This window comes from Falco peregrinus (assembly GCF_023634155.1).
Source record: "Falco peregrinus isolate bFalPer1 chromosome 12 unlocalized genomic scaffold, bFalPer1.pri SUPER_12_unloc_1, whole genome shotgun sequence".
Lineage (NCBI taxonomy): Eukaryota > Metazoa > Chordata > Aves > Falconiformes > Falconidae > Falco > Falco peregrinus.
In genome coordinates this window covers 555,635-576,012 of record NW_026599548.1, presented here as the reverse complement: position 1 = coordinate 576,012, position 20,378 = coordinate 555,635, and the positions used below count along the sequence as shown (strand labels likewise).

The following is a 20,378-nucleotide window of genomic DNA, read 5'->3' as shown; positions in this document are numbered from 1 at the left end:
CACCTGTCAGGGCACAGCCACCACTGGGGGCCTGGCATGGCGGCACCCATCACGGCATGGTGGCACCCATCAGGGCATGGGACAAAGCCACCAGGGATGCATCCCCCCACCCATGGTGCCACACGCCACCCATGGGTGCCCCCATGTGACAGGCAGGACGCAGAGGTCCCCCCCACCCCCCGAGCCCCCCCCCAGCACCCATGGGTGCCCACCTGTGAAGGGTGGGGGGCAGAGACAACGGTAGGTGCCAGCAGCATCCAGGCAGGTGCCCCCGTGGTGACATGGCCCCGAGGCGCAAACGTCCACCCCCGCCTGGCACTGGGCACCTGCGGTGGGGGGACACATCACCTTGGGGACAGCGGAGGGGGTGGGGACAGTGGGGGGGGGGTCCCCAGGGTGGGCAGAAGGTCGCCAGGGTGTCATCAAGGTGGGCAGATGGTCCCCAGGGTGGCAGGGAGTCCCCAGGGTGGGCAGAAGGTCCCCCAGTCTGTCCCAAGGGTGGGCAGAAGGTCCCAAGGTGTCCTCAGGGTGGGCAGAAGGTCCCCAAGGTGACACCAGGGGTGGGCAGAAGGTCGCCAGCGTGGGCAGATGGTCCCCAGAGTGTCCCGCAGGGTGGGCAGGGGTTCCCCACGGTGGGCAGAAGGTCCCCAGTTTGTCCCCACGGTGGGCAGAAGGTCTCCAGTGTCCCAGGGTGTCCTCAAGGTAGGCAGGGGTCCCCAGGGTACACCAGGGTAGGCAGAAGGTCCCCCAGGGTGGGCAGGGGGGTCCCCAGGGTGACATCAGGGTGGGCAGGGTGTCTGCAGGGCGATACCAGGGTGGCAGGGGGTCCCCAGGGTGGGCAGCGTGTCCCCAGGGGGTCCTCAAGGTGGGCAGGCGGTCCCCAGGGTGACACCAGGGTGGGGCAGGGTGTCGGGGTGTCCCCAGGGTGGGAAGGGTGTCCCCCAGGGTGTCAGGGTGTCCCCAGGGGTGTCCCCAGGGTGGGCCGTACCCTGGTATCCGGGGCGGCAGGCGCAGAGGTACCCTCCCCCCAGGGGGGTGCAGGTGCCCCCATGGCGGGCAGGGCCGGGTGACACAGGGGTCCTCCCTGCGGGCGCACGTGGGGCCCCCCCAGCCCAGCTGGCACTCGCAGGTGAACCTGGGGGGGAGGGGCACTCATGGGTGCTGGGCACCCAAGGGTGCCCCCAGCAGGCCCCCCCCAGGGACCCGTGGACATCGCCATGACCACGCCATGGCGATGTACCCATGGGTGGGCACCCACATGCACCCGCTGTCACCCCCGTCACCCAGGGGCACCCCATGATCATCCCTGAGCACCCACTGGCATCTCTGGCCCCCCAGCACCCATGGGTGCCCCCATGCCCCCACGGGCACCCTCCGGAGCACCCATGGGCACCCCCACCATGCAGGATGGACACCCAGGTCCCCCTCCCGGCCACCCCTGAACCCCCAAGGGGGCACCCCTGAACCCCCAAGGGGGCACCCCTGGTGACCCTCAGACCCCCCCGGGCACCCAGTGGGTGCTCACCGTTGCCGTGGTCACGGCAGGTGCCGTGGGCACAGGGGCTGCTGCCACAGGGCAGGGGGCCGGGGTGGCACCGGGGGTCGCGGGCGCCCGGTGGGCAGAGGCAGGTGATGCCGTTGGCACCACCCATGCAGGTGGCACCTGGGTGACAGGGGTTGGATGTGCACTCGGTCACCTCCACGTCGCAACGGGGACCTGAGGGGGAGGGGACACGCGGGGGTGTCGGTAGGGTCACCCCGGTGGGCACCCAACTGGGGGCACCCATAGAGGTGGTCAACAGAAGCACCCAACAGCCATGGTCAACGTGACACCCATGAGGGGCTCCCAATCAATGGGGCACCCCCCAGCACCCATGGGAGCACCCAGCGGGCACCGAGGCCCCCCAGCACCCATGGGAGCACTCAGTGGACATGGAGGCCCCCCAGCACCCATGGAACCACCTGGTGGACACCAAGGCCCCCCCAGCACCCATGGGACCACTCATGGGATCACCCAACGGGCACCAAGGCCACCAGCATCCATGGGAGCAACCAGTGGGCATCAAGGCCACCAGCACCCATGGGAGCACCCACCCGTGAAGCCAGGTTGGCAGATGCAGTCGTAGCGGTCAACGCCGTCCCGGCATGTGCCGTGGACGCAGGGGGCGCTGGCGCAGTCGTCGGGGTTCACCTCGCAGTTGACCCCTGGCACCCAAGGGTGGCCAGAGCTCAGCACCCACCCCACACCCAGGTACGGCACCAGGGGTGAAGGGCTGAGTCCCGCCAGGATGGTGCCCAGGTGGGACACCCCCATGTGGCACCCAGTGACCACCCCACAGTGTCACCCACGGCAGGCTCTGGTGGGACCCAATGCCACACCCAGCACCCATCCCATGTCCAGACAAGGCCCAACACCATGCTCAGCACCCACCTCATGTCCCGATAAGACCCCAACACCTTCTCCATCACCACCCCATGACCAGCTGGGACCCAAGGCCATGTCCAGCACCCAGTCCACGTCCAGACAAGACCCAACACCACGTCCAGCACCCATCCCATGCCCAGAGAAGACTCAACACCACGTCCAGCACCCACCTCATGTCCCGATAAGACCCAAACACCTTCTCCATCAACCACCCCATGACCAGCTGGGACCCAAGGCCATGTCCATCAACCACCCCATGCCCAGAGAAGACCCAACACCACGTCCAGCACCCACCTCATGTCATGAGAAGACCCAAAACCTCCTCCACCAACCATCCCGTGACCAGCTGGGACCCAAGGCCATGTCCATCAACCATCTCATGCCCAGAGAAGACCCAACGCCACGTCCAGCACCCACCCCGTGCCCCGAGACGACCTCCTAACCCCCACCCCCAGCCCCTTGCCCCACCCCCTGGACCCTACCGGCGGTGCCGGGGGGGCAGTTGCACTGGTAGGCGTTGATGCGGTCGATGCACTTGCCACCGTTGCGGCAGGGGCTGCTGTGGCACTCATCCAGCTGGAGCTCGCAGCGGTAGCCGGTGAAGCCGGGGGCACAGGCGCAGGAGAAGCTGGCGATGCCATCCAAGCAGGTGCCGTGGTGGCAGGGGTCCGGTGAGCAGTCGTCCACGTTGCGCTCGCAGAGGGGACCTTCGAAGCCTGAGGGGATCGGGTGTGGGAGAGGGTGCCGAGGGCACCCATGGGTGAAGGGTAGGCATGGACACCCGGGGGGGGCATGGTGGACAGCACCAGGAGGTCAAGGACACCCATGGCAGGATGGCCAATGCCAGGAGCTCAGGGACACCATGGGTGCAGGTTGGTCAATGTGAGATGATCAAGGACACCCATGGGTGGAAGATGGGCAAAGCCAGGAGGCTGAGGACACCCATGGGTCCAGGATGGCCAACGCCAAGAGGTCAGGGACACCATGGGTGCAGGTTGGTCAATGTCAGATGATCAAGGACACCCATGGGTCCAGGATGACCACCCATGGGCCCTGGGTGGCCCGTTCTGGGTCCATGCCCCGCTCACCCTCAGCGCACTGGCACTCGTAGCCGTTGGGGCGGTCGAGGCACTTGGCGCCGTTGCGGCAGGGGGTGCTGGCGCACTCATCCATGTCCGTCTGGCATGTGGGGCCCGAGAAACCTGGGGGGGCACCCATGGGTGGGGGGTGAACCCCCATGGGCCCCCCAAACTCCCTGGTGGGGGGGTGCTGGGGGCGGGTGTTGGGGGGGTGCTGGGGGGTACTGGGGTGGGTGCTGGGGGTGGGTGCTGGGGGGTGCGGGGGGTGGGGTGGGTGCGGGGGGTGCTCGGGGGTGCTGGGGGGGTGCTGGGGGTGGCGGGTGCTAGGCGTGGGGTGGGTGCGGGGGTGGGTGCTGGGGGGGTACTGGGGGGTGCTGGGCGGGTACCGGGTGGGTGCTGGAGGGTACTGGGGGGTGCTGGGGGTGTGCTGGCGGGGGCTGGGGGGGCGGTGCTGGGGTGGGTGCTGGGGGGGTGCTCACCCGGGGGGGCAGGAGCAGGAGAAGCCGTTGACCAGGTCGTGGCAGCGGCCGCCGTTGGCGCAGGGGCTGCTCTGGCACTCGTCCACCTCCAGCTCACACAGGGGCCCGCTGAACCCTGCACCCAGTGGCACCCTGACACCCACCGGCACCACTGCGCCCCACCCCTGAGCCCACAGGGCACCCACTGCCCGCAGGTGAGGTCTCTCAGGACCCACCAGGACACAGACCCGTAGCACGACCCACCCCAGGTCCCTCACCCATCCCACAACCCACCCAAGTCCCTCACCCACCCCAGAACACACCGCAGGTCCCTCACCCACCCCAGGTCCCAGACCAAAACCCCTCCCAGGACCCAACTCCCCCTCCCAGGTCCCACACTGAGCCCATCACCCACCCCGGCCCAGCCCCCCGACCCATGGGTGGCACCCCCACCGGCCATGCAGATGCAGGTGAAGCGCCCAATGCGGGTCCAGGCAGGTAGCCTGGTTGCGGCAGGGCCCCGACAGGCACTCGTTGACGTCACTCTCGCAGCGAGGCCCCGCGTAGCCTCGCCCGCAGCGGCACTCGAAGGAGCCCTGCGTGTTGACGCAGCGCCCGAAGTGCTCGCAGGGGTTGGCACCTGGCGGGGCGCGGGGGGGAGGGGTCAGCACCCATGGGTGAGGAGCACCCATGGGTGCTCCCCTGCCATGGCTATCAACCGTAAGGTGCAGCCCTGCCCATGGATGCCCACCACCACCACCCATAGGTGCTCCTCACCCACGGGTGCTCCCCCTGCCACGGCTATCAACTGTAGGGTGCAGCCCTGCCCATGGATGCCCACCACCACCACCCATGGTTGCTCCTCACCCATGGGTGCCCCCTGTGCCATGGCAATCAACCATAGGGTGCAGCTCTGCCCATGGATGCCCACCACCATGAATGAATGCCCACCACCACCCATGGCAGCCCACCACCCATGGGTGCTCCTCCTCCTGGGTACTCCTGCCATGGCTATCAACCATAGGGTGCAGCCCTGCCCATGGATGACCACCACCACCACCCATGGGTGCTCCTCACCCACGGGTGCTCTCCCTGCCACGGCTATCAACCATAGGGTGCAGCTCTGCCCATGGATGCCCACCACCACCACACATGGAATCCCTCCGCCCATGGGTGACCCCCTCTTGGCTCCCCTGCCACGGCTATCAACTGTAGGGTGCAGTCCTATCCATAGCTGACCCACCACCATGAATGGATGCCCACCCCCCACCCATGGTGCCCCTCACCCATGGGTGCCCCCCCCTGCCATGGCTATCAACTGTAGGGTGCAGCCCTGCCCATGGACGCCCACCACCACCACCCATGGTAGCCCCCCACCTGTGGCAGCCTCCCACCCATGGGTGCCCCCCCTGCCATGGCTATCAACCGTAGGGTGCAGCCCTGCCCATGGATGATCCCACCACCATGAATGAATGCCCCGCCACCACCCATGGCAGCCCACCACCCATGGGTGCTCCTCCTCCTGGGTCACCCTGCCATGGCTATCAACCATAGGGTGCAGCTGTGCCCACGGATGATCCCACCACCATGAATGGATGCCCACCACCACCCATGGGTGCCCTCCCCACCATATCTATCAACTGTAGGGTGCAGCCCTACCCATGGATGCCCACCACCACCACCACCCATGGAACCTCCACACCCATGGGTGACCCCCTCTTGGCTCCCCCTGCCATGGCTATCAACCGTGGGGTGCAGCCCTGCCCATGGATGATCCCACCACCATGAATGGATGCCCACCACCACCCCATGGGTGGCCCCCTTGCCATGTCTATCAACCGTAGCATGAAGTCCTGCCCATGGATGCCCACCACCCCCCACCCATGGAACTCACCACCCATGGGTGACCCCCTCTTGGCTCCCCACCATGTCTATCAACCGTAGGGTGCAGCCCTGCCCGTAGATGATCCCACCACCACGAATGGATGCCCACCACCCCCACCCATGGGTCCCCCCCACCCACCGATGGAACACTCATCGACGTCCTGGTCGCAGGCGCCGCCAGTGAAGCCGGGGGGGCAGGTGCAGATGGCGCGGCCGTTGACGGGGTTGGTGTCACAGATGGCGTCCTCGTGGCAGGGGTTGCTGACACAGGCGTCGTCCAGATGGCACAGCAGGCCTGGCACCCACCAGGCCGTCAGGGCACCCATGGGAGAAGAACCCCCCCCATGGGTGCCCACACCATGCGAGAGCACCCAAGGGTGCTGCCCGCAATGTGATGGTGCCACCCAACCACGCCAAGGCTACCCAAGGGTGCTCCTCCAATGCCAGGGGTGCCCACCCCATCCTGGTGTCACCCAACCTTCTCCAAAGGCACCCCAGGGTGCTTGTCCCACCCCAGGGTGGGCACTCTGGGGGCCCTACCCCACACCAGATGTTCCCTTGGTGGTGCCCACCCCATGGGTGCCCCCACCACCCTTCCTCACCTGTCTTTCCCATGGGACAGGCGCAGTAGAAGGAGGCGACGCGGTCGTGGCAGGTGGCGCCGTTTAAGCAGACGGCCGTGGCGCAGTCGTCGATGTTCTCGCTGCAGCTCTCGCCCCGTCCACCCGTTGACGCAGACGCAGGTGTGGCCCCCTTGGGTGTTGAAGCAGGTGCCCCCATTGTGGCAAGCGTTGGGTTGGAGTTGGCACTCGTCCACGTCCTCGGTGCAGAACTGGCCTGGGGGGAGGTGGGCATGGAGGAGTTGGAGTCAACGAGGTCTCGGTTGAGCCACCTGAGGAACTTGCTGGACCCCAACCCTCAGAGGGGTCACCAAGAACGTTCCTCAGGTGGCTCCACCAACACCTGCTGGACCCTAACCCCTTCATGGCCAACCCCCACTTGAGGAACTTTCTTGGTGACCATCTGAGAACATGTCAGGGACCAGCTTGGTCTGTGGTCCACTGATCACCTTGGGGACCACCTTGACGACCACTTCAGGGACCCTCCTGGTCCCCAGCCCCATGACAACCTTGGGGACCAGCTTGGAGGCAACCTCAGAGATGGCCTTGGTGGCCCATGTGGTGCTCCAAGCCCACCCTGGTGTCCCCCCGTGCCCCCTCACCCGTCCACTCGGTGGGGGCACTGGCAGTTGTAGGTGTTGACCCCGTCCACGCAGGTGGCCCCATGGAGACACTTGTGCCCGGGGCAGTCGTCCACGTTGGTCTCACAGGTGGGACCCTCGAAGCCTGGGGGTTACCGGGGGTCAGGGGGGGAGCAGGGACCCCCACCCATGGCAGGGACCCCCCATCAACCCAGCACCTGGGAGCCCTACAGATGCCAAGGGGGATGGGTGCCCAGGACCCCCCCACCCACCTCAGGGACCCCCACCCATGTCAGGGACCCTCTGCCCACTTCCACGGACCCCCCACCCTCCCTAGTGCCAAAGACCCCCCCAAGGGACCCCCACCCACCTTTGCTGGGGACCCCCACCGCCTCCCAGGGACCCTCAGAGACCCCCCCACCCCGGTGCCAGGGACCTCCCAAGGACACACACGCCCCAGACACACCCCCCCCAATCCCATCCCATCCCCCCACCGTGTGACCCCCAGCACCCTGCCCCCCCCCCCCCCAGCAGCACCCATGGGTGCCAGCACCCACCAGGCAGGCAGGCACAGTCAAAGGACCCCTCCCCCAGCTGGCGGCAGGTGCCCCCCATTCAGGCAGGGGGAGGGGATGCAGGGGGGGGAGGGGGGCAACTCCACGGGGGTGCAGTCGGGACCTGGTGGGGGGAGGGGCGGGGTGCTGTTGAGTGGGGGCTGGGAGCGTTGGGCACCCAGGGGTGAGGTGGGCACCCAGGGGTGCCTGCCAGCACCCTGCTCCACCCCCATGGGACCCCCCCTAGCCATGCGACCCTCACCCCAGTGAGGACCCCCCCTCCATCCCTTCCCCCCCCATGGGACCCCCCCCAGCCATGGGGGCCCTTCCCCGCCATTGGACCCCCCCAGACATTGGACCCTCACCCCAATGAGCAGCCCTCCCCCCCCGCATGGGGACCCTCCATCCCTTTCTCCTCCATGGGACCCCCCCCCCCACCCATGGGACCCTTCCCCCAGCAAGGACTCCCCCTTACCCATGGGGACCCTCCATCCCTTCCCCCCCATGGGACCCTTCCCTCAATGAGGACCCCCCCCCCCCCATGGGACCCATGCCCCGCCGCCCACCATGGGACCCCCCCCCACAACCCCCTGCCCCATGACCCCCCCCCACTCCATGGAACCCCCCCCCACCCATGACCCCCACCCCAACAAGGACCCCCCCCACCCCCCCACCCCCCCCACCTCCCCCACTCACGGCGGGTGCCCGGGGGGCAGAGGCAGCGGGGGCGCAGGGTGCCCTGGCGCAGGGTGCTCTGGCAGACCCCCTCGGGGGGGCAGGGCGAGGGGGTGCAGGGGTCCCGCAGCTGGCACCGCTCCCCCAGGGCCCCCGGCTGGCACCTGTGGGGCAGCACCCATGGGAGACCCACGGCATCCCCCCAGCACCCACGGGAGATCCACAGCAACTGGGAGGTGTCTGGGAACCCTCAGCACCTACTGGACCCCCTCAGCATCCATGGGACCCCCTGCAACACCCATGGGAGACCCACGGCACCCATGGGACCCCCCCCCCCATCACCCACAAGACCCCCCAGCACCCATGGGAGATGCATGACAGTCAGGGGGCACCTGGGAGCCCCCCCAGCACCCATATGGGACCCCCAGAACCCATGGGACACCCCCAGCAGCTGGGGAGTGTCTGGGACCCCCCCCAGCACCCACGGGACCCCCCCAGCACCCACAGGACCCCCCCAGCACCCATGGGAGACCCGTGGCACCCATGGGACCCCCCCCCCCAGCACCCACAGGACCCCCCAGCACCCATGGGAGATCCATGACAGTCGGGGGGCATCTGGGAGCCCCCCCAGCACCCATGGGACCCTCACAGCACCCATGGGACCCCCCAGCACCCACGGGACCCCTGTGTGATGTGTGACCCCCAACCACCTGCCCCCCAGCTGTGGGGTGGGCCCATGGGTGCCCTCCCCGAGTCCCCATGGGGTCCCACCCCCCCCACGCCCCCAGAGAAGGACCCCAGGGTGGGGGAGGGGCAGGGTGCCAGGGCTGCTCCCCACCCCCCCACCCCGGGGGGAACCCAGGCGTCGGGGCGGGGGGCGGGGGGGGGGCACCCTGGGAACGTGGCCCCAGGCGGACTCCCACGGCCGCCCCTCCCCCCACAGCCCTGCCCGGGCAGGCAGCGCCCTGCCCCCACCTGCGGGGGGGGCACCCCGCGGTGCTCCCACCCAGCCAGTGCTGCTGGGGATGGGGGGGTGGGGTGCCCTGGGGGGCTATGGGGTGGGGGGCGCTATGGGGTGCCCTGGGGGGGCTATGGAGCCCTGGGGGAGGGGTAGGGGGGGGGCACAGGGTGCCCTGGGGGGGCGGGGGGTGCTATGGGGCAGGGGGTGCTACAGGGCAGGGGGGGCTACGAGGTGCCCTGGGGGGGCTATGGGGTGCCCTGGGGGGGGCTATGGGGCACAGAGGGACTATGGGGTGCCCTGGGGGGGGCTATGGGGGTGCTTTCGGGGGGGCTATGGGGCTGGGGTGGGGGTATAGTGTGCCCTGGAGGGGGCTACAGGGCAGGGAATGGCTATGGGGTGCCCTGGGGGGGCTATGGGGTGGGGGGGGTGGGGGTATGGGGTGCCTGGGGGGGTTGGGGGTGCCATTTGGGTTGCTGTGCAGCTGGGGGGGGGGGGTCTATAGGGTGCCTGAAGGGGGGGGGATGTGGGGGGCTCGGGGGGGGGACGGGGGGATGACACAGGCACCAGAGTGGGGCAGCCCTGGGCTGGGGGCACCCATGGGGCTGGGGGGGAGGGTGGCACCCATGGGGGGGGGCACTCACAGGCAGGTGGGGTGCCCCTGGGGGTCCAGCACGCAGAGCCCCCCGTTCTCGCAGGGCAGCTCCCCGTCGGGGCACGGCAGCACTGGGGGGGGCAGGCAGGGGGTCAGCCCCACAGAGCCCTCCCCCCCAGCCCCACAGACACCCCCATTGCCCCACAGACCCTCACTGCGCCACAGACCCTCCCCACGCCCCACAGATCCCACCCACAGACCCCCTCCACCCGCCCCACAGAGCACCCCCATGCCCCACAGACCCCCTCCGTTGCCCCAGATACCCCCCCACAGGCCCCCCTATTGCCTCACAGACCCCTCCCCCCTACCCCACAGACCCCCCCCCAATGTCCTGCACACTGCCCCTTAGATCCCCCCCAAGGGTCCCCATGCATCTCCTCCTGCCCCACATGCTGCCCCCCCCCCAACCCAGCACCCTGGGCCCTGCCATGGGGCTGGGACCCCCCCAACAAGCCGGGGACCACCCGCCCCGCCCCCCACCCCACCCCCCCCCCCCGCTGGAGGGACTCAGGCGTCTGGGCCTTGGGGCCGTGGGAACAGTGGGGGAGGGGCAGTTGGGGTCACCCGGGGTCACCCACGTCACCCACCCCTCTCCCCCATAGCAGGGAGGGGGCACCCCCACCCCCCCCGACCCCGCTCAGCTCCTTGGCGGGGGGAGGGGGCACCCGGACGCCTGGGTCCCCCCCACCCGTGGGTGCCCCGAGGGGGGGGAGGGGAGGGGCTGCCGGAAGGTGGAGGGAGTGTGAGGGCACTGCACGTGATGCACACACTTTGCACATGCACTGCACATGTCTGCTGCAACCCCGGGCACTGCACATACATTGCACACACCTAGCACATGCATAGCACACGTATAGCACACACCTGTTGCAACCCCAGGCATTGCACACACACTGCACACGTGTTGCACATGCACTGCATATGCCTGCTGCAACCCCGGGCACTGCACACGCATTGCACATGGCTGCAGCACCACAGGCATTGCACATGCATTGCACACGCATAGCACACACACTGCACACACCTGCTGCAACCCCAGGCATTGCACATGCATTGCACACACACTGCACACATGTTGCACACGCCTGCTGCAAACCCCAGGCATTGCACACGTACTGCACACATGTTGCACATGCACTGCACATGCCTGCTGCAACCCCAGGCATTGCACACACATTGCACATGCCTGCAGCACCACAGGCATTGCACACGCATTGCCTATGCATTGCACACGCACTGCACACGTGTTGCACATACCTGCTCCAACGCTGGGCATTGCACAGGCATTGCACAAGAGTGGCACATGCCTGCTCCAGCCCTGGGCATTGCACACATTGCACATGCCTGCAGCACCACAGGCATTGCACACGCATAGCACATGCACTGCACACACCTGCTGCAGCCCCGGGCATGTGCACACGCACTGCACATGCATTGCACATGCCTGCTCCAGCCCTGGGCATTGCACACATTGCACATGCCTGCAGCACCCCTGGCATTGCACATGCATTGCACACGCACTGCACACGCCTGCTACAACCCTGGACATTGCACACTCATGGCACATGCATTGTACATGCACTGCACATGCCTGCTACAACCCCAGACATTGCACAGGCATTGCACACACACAACACATGCCTGCTACAACGCCGGGCATTGCACATGCATTGCACACACATTGTACATGCATTGCACACACCTGCTGCAACCCTGGGCATTGCACACGCACGGCACATGCCTGCAGCACCACTGGCATTGCACACGCATTGCATACACATTGCACACACCTGCAGCACCACAGGCATTGCACACGTGTAGCATACGCGTTGCACACGCATGCGGCACCACAAATATTGCATGATGCGTTGCACACGCCTGCAGCACCCCAAGCATTGCACACACATTGCACATGCCTGCAGCACCACAGACATTGCACACGCGTTGCACGCGCGTGTCCGTTGCACGCCCGCTGCACGTGCGCCGCACGCTTGCACACCCGCTGCACGCGCGCCGTCCCCCCCGGATCGCTGCACCCCTAAAGTCCCAAAATGCCCCGGGGAGGGGCGGTCCTGCACCCCCTCCCCCCAATCCCCGCACCCCCAAACCGCTGCCCCCTCCCCTCCCCCCAGCCCCGTTCCCACGCCCCGGCCCCTCCCCCCCTCCCCGGTTCCCCCCCCAGGCCCCTCCCCCCCGCCCGGCCCCGCGTTCCCACGGTCCCACCAACCCCCCCCTCCCCCGCCCCGGTCCCGGGATCTGCCCTATCCGCCCCCACCGGGTCCGGTGCCCCCCCCCCCGCCCCTCCCCCACCTTCCCACGGTCCCGCTCCCCCCCTCCCCCGGGCCCGGTTCGGCCCCTCCCCCCCGGCTCCAAACTTTTTCCGCGCGGCCAAAGTGCGGCGCACCGCCCCTCCCCCACCCCGGGACCCACCGGTACTAAACTGGGGCTCAACTGGGACCGAGCGGGTGGGACCTGACCCCCTCCCCCACCCCGGCTCGGGCCGCTCCCGGGGGGGGGGGAAAAACGGCTCCCACCCCCTCGCAGCCCGGCCCGAGGGAGCTCGGCTGGGCTCGGCCCGGCTCGGCTGGACTCGGCCCGGCCCGGCTCCGCTCGGTTCGGCTCGGTCCGGCTGAACTCGGCAGGGCTCGGCCCGGTCCCGATCGCTCCCGCTCCCCCGTCCCGGCTCGGCTCAGCCCGACTTAACTCGGCTCAGCCCGGCTCGGCTCGGATCGGCTTAACTCGGCTCGGCTCGGTTCGGCTCAACTCGGCTCAGCCCGGCTCGGCTCGGCTCAGCCCGACTTAACTCGGCTCAGCTCGGTTCGGCTTAACTCTGCTCAGTCCGGCTCGGCTCGCTCCACCTCGGTTCCCCCCCAGCCCGGCTCGGCTCGGCCCGGCCCGGCCCGGCTCGGTGTCCCCCCCCCGCTCACCTGCGGCCGCCCCGGCCCCCAGCAGCAGCAGCAGCGGCAGCGGCCGGGCCCCCCCCCGCGCCCCCCGCCCGGCCCATGGCCCGGCCCCGGCCCGGCTCGGCACCCAGCGGCCCCGCACGGAGCCGCCGAGCCGCGGCCCCGCCCCCACCCCGCCCACGGGGCGGGGCCACGGGCAGGACACGCACCGCCCCGGCCCGGGACCCCCCCCCCGGGGCCCCCCCCCCGGGACCCCCCCCCCCCAGCCCCCCGGGGAGGGGCTCTGGTGTCGCCCCCCCCCCCCCCCCCCCCCCACCCGTGGGGTGCTCACCCCTCCCCCCGCCGGGTCCCCGCAGGGTGGCAGAGGGGCACGCAGCTGTTCCCCCCCCCCCCCGTGGCAGCAGCTGCCGGGCCCAGCGCCAGCGAGGGGGCCCTGCCGGGGGGCGGGGGGCGCAGACCCCCCGAGCACCGCCCCGCCCCCATCCTGCCCCTCCCCCCCCCGGGGGGACCCAGACCGCCGGGCACCGCCCCGCCCCCACCCCGGCGAGTTTTTCTGGTTCTGCCCCCCCCCCCCCTCCCGCCCCCCCAAAAAGTCACTCGGGAACATTCCTGCGGCGCGGCTGGGCGCTGGCACCCACGGGTGCTGCTCCGGCACCGGGACTGGCACCCACGGGTGCTGGGCCTCACGCTGGCCGTGTGGGTGCAGCACCCACCCCCTGCCACCTGGCCTGGGTGTCCCGTCCCTCCCCCCGACACCTGGGTCCCCTCCCCCGCCGGCTGGGGGTGGGGTGGCCCCACGCGGCCCCTCCCCCAACAGCAGGCACCTGCTGCTACCACCCTACTTTATTCAAGGCACTTGGGAACAGGCGTGGGGACCCTTCCAGATGTTGGGGTCCCTGTCTGGGCACCAGGGTCCTCACCCAGATGTTGGGGTTCCCCCCCAGAGGTGGCACCAGCACCCAGATGTTGGGGTCCCCGCCCAGATCTTCAGTATCTTCCAGACGTTGGATCCTCGCCCAGGCATTGGGGTCCTTCCCCAGATGTTGGGGTCTCCGCTTGGACACCAGGGTCCCCAGCCAGATGTGGAGATCCTCGCCCAGATGTGGTTGTCCTCATTCAGATGTTGGATCTCTACCTCCACCTCGGGGTCACCACCCAGATATTGGGGTCTTCATCCAGATGTTGCATATCCACCCCAACATGGGGTCCTTGTCCAACACCACCATCCTCACCCAGATGTTGGTTCCCCACCCAGATGTTGGGATTCTCACACATATGCTGAGGAACCACCACTGTCCTCACCCAGATGCTGGATTCCCCATTCAGAGGTTGAGGACCCACCACCCACCATCCAACCGCCCAGGTGCTGGTTCCTCATCCTGATGTTGGGTTCCTCACCCAAATGTTGGTTCCTCACCCAGATGTTAAGGAACCACTCCACCACCACCGTCCCCACCCAGATGCTGGGTTCCACATCCAGTTGTTTGTTCCTTATCCAGAAGCTGAGGAACCACCATCGTCCCATCCAGCTGTTGTTTCTTCACCGAGATGCTGTTTCCCCATCCAGATATTGGTTCCTCATCCAGATGTTGAGGACCCACCCAACCACCACCGTCCCCACCCAGATGCTGGGTTCCACATCCAGATTCTGGGTTACGTATCCAGATGTTGATTCCTCATCCAGATGTTGAGGAACATCATCGGCCCCATCCAGATGTTGGTTCCTCACCCAGATGTTGAGGACCCATCACCATCCAACCAGCCAGGTGCTGGTTCCTTAGCCAGATGTTGGTTCCTCACCCAGATGTTGAGAGACCACCACCTTCCTCACCTAGATGTTGGTTCCTTACCCAGATGTTGGTTTCTCACCCAGATGTTGAAGAACCACCCAACCACCACCATCTCCACCCAGATGCTGGCTTCCCTATCCAGATGTTGGTTTTTCACCCAGATGTTGCTTCCTCACTCAAGTGTTGAGGAACCACCCAACCACCACTGTTCCCACCCTGATGTTGGGGTCCCCACCCAGATGTTGGTTCCTCACTCAGATGTTTATGAACCACCACCATCTGACCACCCAGGATCTGGTTCCTCACCCCGATGTTGGGGTCCCCACCCAGATGTTGGTGCCTCACCCAGATGTTGAGGATCCACCACTGTCCCCACCCAGGAGGCGGTTCCTCACCCCAACGTTGCGGTCCCCACCCGGCCATTAGGCCCCTCCCGCCCCCACCCCACCGCTCCCCTCCCTTCCGCAGGAGGGGGAGCACCCCTGGGTGCCGCTAGTGGTGGTGGTCCCCCGTGCCCAGGAAGTGGTCCAGCAGGCGGGCGACGGGGCGCGGCTGGTCCTCGGGCAGCCAGTGGCCGGCACCGGTGCAGCAGGCAGAGGCGCGCGGTGGGGCGCAGGCAGCGGCGCAGGCAGGGCACCAGCCGCGCGTCCAGGAAGGCATCCTCAGCGCCCCACAGCAGGAGGGTGGGGAGTGGGGGGGGCTCGCGGGGGATCGGGGTGTCCCTGGGGGGTAGGGAGGCAAGAGGGAGGGGTTGGGGGGGGGGCACCCAAATGGGAGTGCCCCGAGGGGAAAGCCACAACGGGGAGAACCCCAATGTGGAGTACCCAAACATGGGGCACCTCAACATGGAGAACCTCAACTGGAGCACCCCAACAAGGAGAACACCAACACAGAGCACCCCAGCATGGAACACCCCAGCACGGAGAACCGCAACATGGAGCTCCCCAACATGGAGCACCCAAGTAGGACCACCCCAACCAGGGCCCACCAAACCAGGAGCACCCAACCAGGAACACTCCAACATGGACCACCCTACCGGGAGCACCCAACTAGGGGCACCCAACCAGAAGCACCCAATCAGGAGAACCCTAACCAGGACTACACAATCAGGAGCACCCAGCCAGGTCTACCCAACTAGGACCACCCCAGCCGGGACCACCCAACCAGCAGCACTCCAACCAGGAGCACCCAACCAGGAACACCCAAACAGGACCACCCCAACCAGGAGCACCCAACTAGCACCACCCCCACCAGCAACACCCAACCAAGAGCACCCAACCAGAAGCACCCCAACCAGGGGCACCCAACCAGAAGCACCCTAACCAATATAATCCCAACCAGGACCACCCCAACCAGGAGCACCCAACCAGGTCCACCCAACCAGGACCACCTCAACCAGGAGCACCCAACCAGGGGCACCCAACCCAGGGCACCCTAACCAATATAAACCCAACCAGGGGCACCCAACCAGGTCCACCCAACCAGGACCACCCCAACCAGGAGCACCCAACCAGCAGAACCCAACCAGGAGCACCCAACCAGGAGCACCCCAAGCATGAGCACCCAACCAGGAGCACTCAACCGGGACCACCCAACCAGGTCCACCCCAACCAGGAGCACCCCAACAAAAAGCACCCCAACCAGGGGCACCCAAGCAGGAGAAACCCAACATGGAGCACCCAAATGGGACCACCCCAACCAGGAGCACCCCACCAAGGACCACCCCAACCAGGACCACCTCCACCAGGACCACTGAACCAGCAGCACCCAACCAGGACCACCTCAACCAGGACCACCGAACCAGCAGCACCCAACTAGGAGCACCCCAACCAGGAGCACTTAATCAGTGGCACCAGACCAGGACCACCCCAACCAGGAGCACCCAACGAAGATCACCCAACCAGGAGCACCGAACCAGGAGAACCCCAACATGGAGCACCCAACTAGGACCACCTCAGCCAGGACCACCCAACCAGCAGAACCCAACCAGAAGCATTCAACTGGGACCACCCAACCAGGTCCGCCCCAACCAGGACCACCTCAACCATGGACACTCAACCAGGACCACCCAACCAGCGGCACCCAACCAAGAGCACCCCAACCAGGACCACCCCAACCATGGACACCCCAACCAGGACCACCTCAACCATGGACACCCAACCAGTAGCACCCAACCATGGCCACTCCAACCAGGAGCACCCATCCAGCAGCACCTCAACTAGGAGTACCCAACCATGACCACCCAACCAGGAGCACCCAACCAGGAGAACCCCAACATGGAGCACCCAGCCAGGACTACCCCAACCAGGAGCACCCAACCATGACCACCCACCCCTGGCCCTCCCCCCCCTACCGGAAGAGGTTGCGGTAGTAGTTGAGGGGGGGTGTGAGCCCCCCCGGGCTTGGGACAGCCCGTACAGGTACGCGTCCACCTCTTGCTCTGTCAGCCGCTGCGCCGCGTTCTGGATCCCCACCACGAGCCCGTCAGCGCCGTCCGCACCAGCTGTGGGGCCACCCGGAGGACAGGGGGTCTGGAGGGGGCCACCACCCTGGCACTGGGCTAGGAGGTCCCCGCTCCACCTCCCGAGAGGGGGCGCTGCTCCTCAAGGGGGTCTGGAGGAGCTGCTTGGGGTTGGGGGCAGAAGGTGGCACGGGGCACCCGAGGGGCTGGTGTGGGGACAAAGGGATGTGGGGATGGGGTCTCACCTCAAAGGCCACCCCCTAGGGGACATAGGGGTGGGGTCTCACCACAAGGGGATGTGGGGGTGGCGTCTCACCTCAAAGGCCACCACAAGGGGATATGGGGGTGGGGTCTCACCCTCACCACAAAGGGTTGTGGAGGTGGGATCTCATCCCAAGCGGATGTGGGGATGGGGTCTCACCTCAAAGGCCACCCCCTAGAAGACGTGGGGGTAGGGTCTCACCTCACCACAAGGGGACGTGGGGGGGTGTCTCATCCCAAGGGGATGTGGGGATGGGGTCTCACCTCAAAGTCTGCCAAGGAGAGCAGAAGCTCGGGCAGCCAGGGCAGCTGGAAGAGGAAGATGTAGCTGGAGCGCAGGAGCTGGGAGAGGTGACACGCCATGAAACCTGTGCCAGGAGAGGCCACCAGTGTCAGCGTCACCACAGGGGTCCCCAGACCAGCCACAGGGTGGTGGCAGCACTTGGTGGCATGGCCATGAGAGGGCACCCAAGGGTATGGTCATGAGAGGGCACCCAATGGCACCGTGGTGGCCATGGCATGGTCATGAGGTGGCACCCAAAGGCACGACCATCAGGTGGCATCTGGTGGCATGGCCATGAGGTAGCACCCAATGGTGCCATGGTGGCCATGGCATGGCCATGAGGTGGCACCCGATGGCGCCATGGTGGCCATGGCATGGTCATGAGGTGGCACCTGGTGGCACGGCCATGAGGTGGCACCCAATGGCGCCATGGTGGGGTGGCACCCAATGGTGCCATGGTGGCCATGGCATGGTCATGAGGTGGCACCCAAAGGCATGACCATCAGGTGGCATCTGGTGGCATGGCCATGAGGTGGCACCTGGTGACACAGCCATGAGGTGGCACCCAGTGGCGCCATGGTGGCCATGGCATGGCCATGAGGTGGCACCCAGTGGCGCCATGGTGGCCCATCACGGCCATGAGGGCTGCCCCCCAGGCCACCTGTTAGGCGGAACCCTACGTGGCCACCAGAGGTGCCACCCGATGGCTCCCCCAGCCCCCCGCTTGTGTGTCGTCCCCCCCCAGCCCCCCCCCCATTACCTGCCATGACGGCGCGGTGCGGCGCGGTCCATGATGACCAACTTCTCCACCATCTCAGGGTGGCTGGAGGCCACCTCCCAGGCCAGGAGGCCACCCCAGTCGTGGCCCACCAAGATACACTTGGAGGAGGCCGGGGGGGGCCTCGGTGGCCCCCGGCCCCTCCCCCACCACCGGGGGTGGCCCCAGGATCTCGATGACCTGGCGGATGTCCTCCAGGAGGACCTCCAGCCGGTAGCTGTCCCTGCCTGGTGGCTTCTCCGAAGCTCCGTAGCCCCGGAGGTCCAGGGCCACCACGCGGTACCGGGTCCCCAAGTCCTGCAGGAGGTGCCTCCAGCAGAACCTGGAGGGGGGGGAAGGTGATGGGGGGGGTGGGGGGGGTGGCCCCGGGGGGGTGACAGCAGTGGGGCCTACCCCCGTCCCCACGCGCGGTGGGCACCCACCAGTTCTGGGGGAAGCCGTGGAGCAGCAGCAGCAACGGGGCGGTGGGGGGTCCCCGCGTGACGTAGTGGAGACGCAGCCCCTAGTCCTGGGCGGGTGGGGGGGGGGGTCACTGGGGAGCCCCCCACCCCAAAAACTGGCCTCCCCCCGCCCCCCCACATTCCCCCCCCCCCCCCCCCAGGTCACATGGATCCTCCAAGTTGTCTCACAAGCAGGTCCTCACTGACCCCCCCCCAGCACCCTCCCCAGCCCCGCCCCCCCCCCCAACCCAAGCCCCATCAGGTTCCCCCAGGACCCCCCAAAACCCCTCAGGACCCCCAGAACCTCCCCCCAAGCTCCCCCTGGCACCCCAAGAGCCCCCCCAGAACCCCCAGGAGACCCCCAAGACACCTCCAGAACCCCCAAAAAGCCCCCAAGACCCCCAGAACCTCCACCCGAGATCCCAAAAGCCCCCCCGAACCCCTGAAGACACCTCTAGGACCCCCCAAAAAGCCTCCAAGACCCCCAGAACCCTCCCCCAAGCCCCCAAGAGCCCCCCCCAGAACCCCTGAAGGCTCCTCCAGGACTCCCAAAAAGGCCCCCCAGGTCCCCCAAGACCCCTCAGGACCCCTCCAGGCCCCCCCCTTACCCCCCCCGGGGTCCCCCCCACCTTGAGGTGCAGGTACCGGTGCTCCCCAAAAGTGCCATCGGCCAGGCCGGGGGGGGGCTGGTCCCTCACCCGCCACCAGAAGGTCCGTCGGGGTCCCCGGCGCAGCAGCACCCACAGCCCCCACAGCCCGTAGGCCACCCCCGCGGCCACCACGGCCACCGCCACCCCCCAGCTGGGCCACCAGCCGCCACAGGGCCAGCAGCAGCCGGGTGGGGGCCAGCAGCAGGGAGCAGAGGGACAGGAGCATGGCGGGGGGGGGAGGACGACACACGTGTTACCTGGGGGGGGACACGGACACACGTGTCACCAGGGGGTCCTGGTTACGTGGTGGCAACCAGCCTCATGGTGGCCATGTCCCCAAGGTGCCATGTCACCAGGGTGGCCCACCCCATCCCCGTGTTGGCCCTGTCCCCAGAGTGGCCCACCCCCATGGTGGCCCTGTCCTCAGGGTGTCACATCCCAGGGGGGCCATGTCCCCATGGTGGCCTCATCACCGAGGTGGCCTCGTCCCCAAGGTGCCATGTCCCCAGGGTGGCCCCACCCCCGTGGTGGCCCTGTCACCAGCATGCCCCATGTCACCTGAGTCGTCATGTCGCTTTGGTGACCCATCCCCGTGGTGGCCCCATCCCCGTGGTGGCCCTGTCACATCCCTGGGGGGCCATGTCCCCATGGTGGCCTCGTCACCGAGGTGGCCTCGTCCCCAAGGTGCCATGTCCCCAGGGTGGCCCAGTCCCAGGCTGTCGCAACACTGGGGTGTCCTTGTCACCAGGGTGTCCCCCCACCAGCATGTCCTGTCACCAGGCTGTCACGACACTGGGGTGTCCTTGTCGCCAGTCACCAGGCTATCGCGACATGGGGGTGCCCTTGTCACCAGGGTGCCCCTGTCACCAGTCACCAGGCTGTCGCGACACTGGGGTGTCCCTGTCACCAGGGTGTCGTGACAC

General features: G+C 67.7%; 2 protein-coding genes across 2 annotated transcripts; both read right to left on the bottom strand.

Annotated features, from left to right (window-relative positions):
- Positions 1–212: 212 nt before the first annotated feature.
- NOTCH3 (notch receptor 3) lies at positions 213–10,120 on the bottom strand (the record flags this gene model as incomplete). Its single annotated transcript, XM_055793182.1, is given in 18 exon segments — positions 213–326; positions 989–1,135; positions 1,526–1,717; positions 2,095–2,205; positions 2,908–3,141; positions 3,514–3,635; positions 3,993–4,098; positions 4,416–4,449; positions 4,451–4,602; positions 5,986–6,141; positions 6,449–6,563; positions 6,565–6,683; positions 7,069–7,084; positions 7,086–7,192; positions 7,605–7,659; positions 7,661–7,725; positions 8,298–8,440; positions 9,879–10,120. Coding segments are annotated over 18 exon segments (2,230 nt in total), but the record flags the coding sequence as incomplete, so codon positions are not given.
- Positions 10,121–13,620: 3,500 nt separating this feature from the next.
- On the bottom strand, positions 13,621–19,681 carry EPHX3 (epoxide hydrolase 3). The gene is given in 9 exon segments (XM_055793181.1): positions 13,621–15,304; positions 16,936–16,982; positions 16,985–17,113; positions 17,569–17,672; positions 18,352–18,466; positions 18,519–18,687; positions 18,788–18,867; positions 19,435–19,606; positions 19,674–19,681. Coding segments are annotated over 9 exon segments (1,155 nt in total). The 3' UTR covers positions 13,621–14,973.
- Between the last annotated feature and the right edge of the window lie 697 nt (positions 19,682–20,378).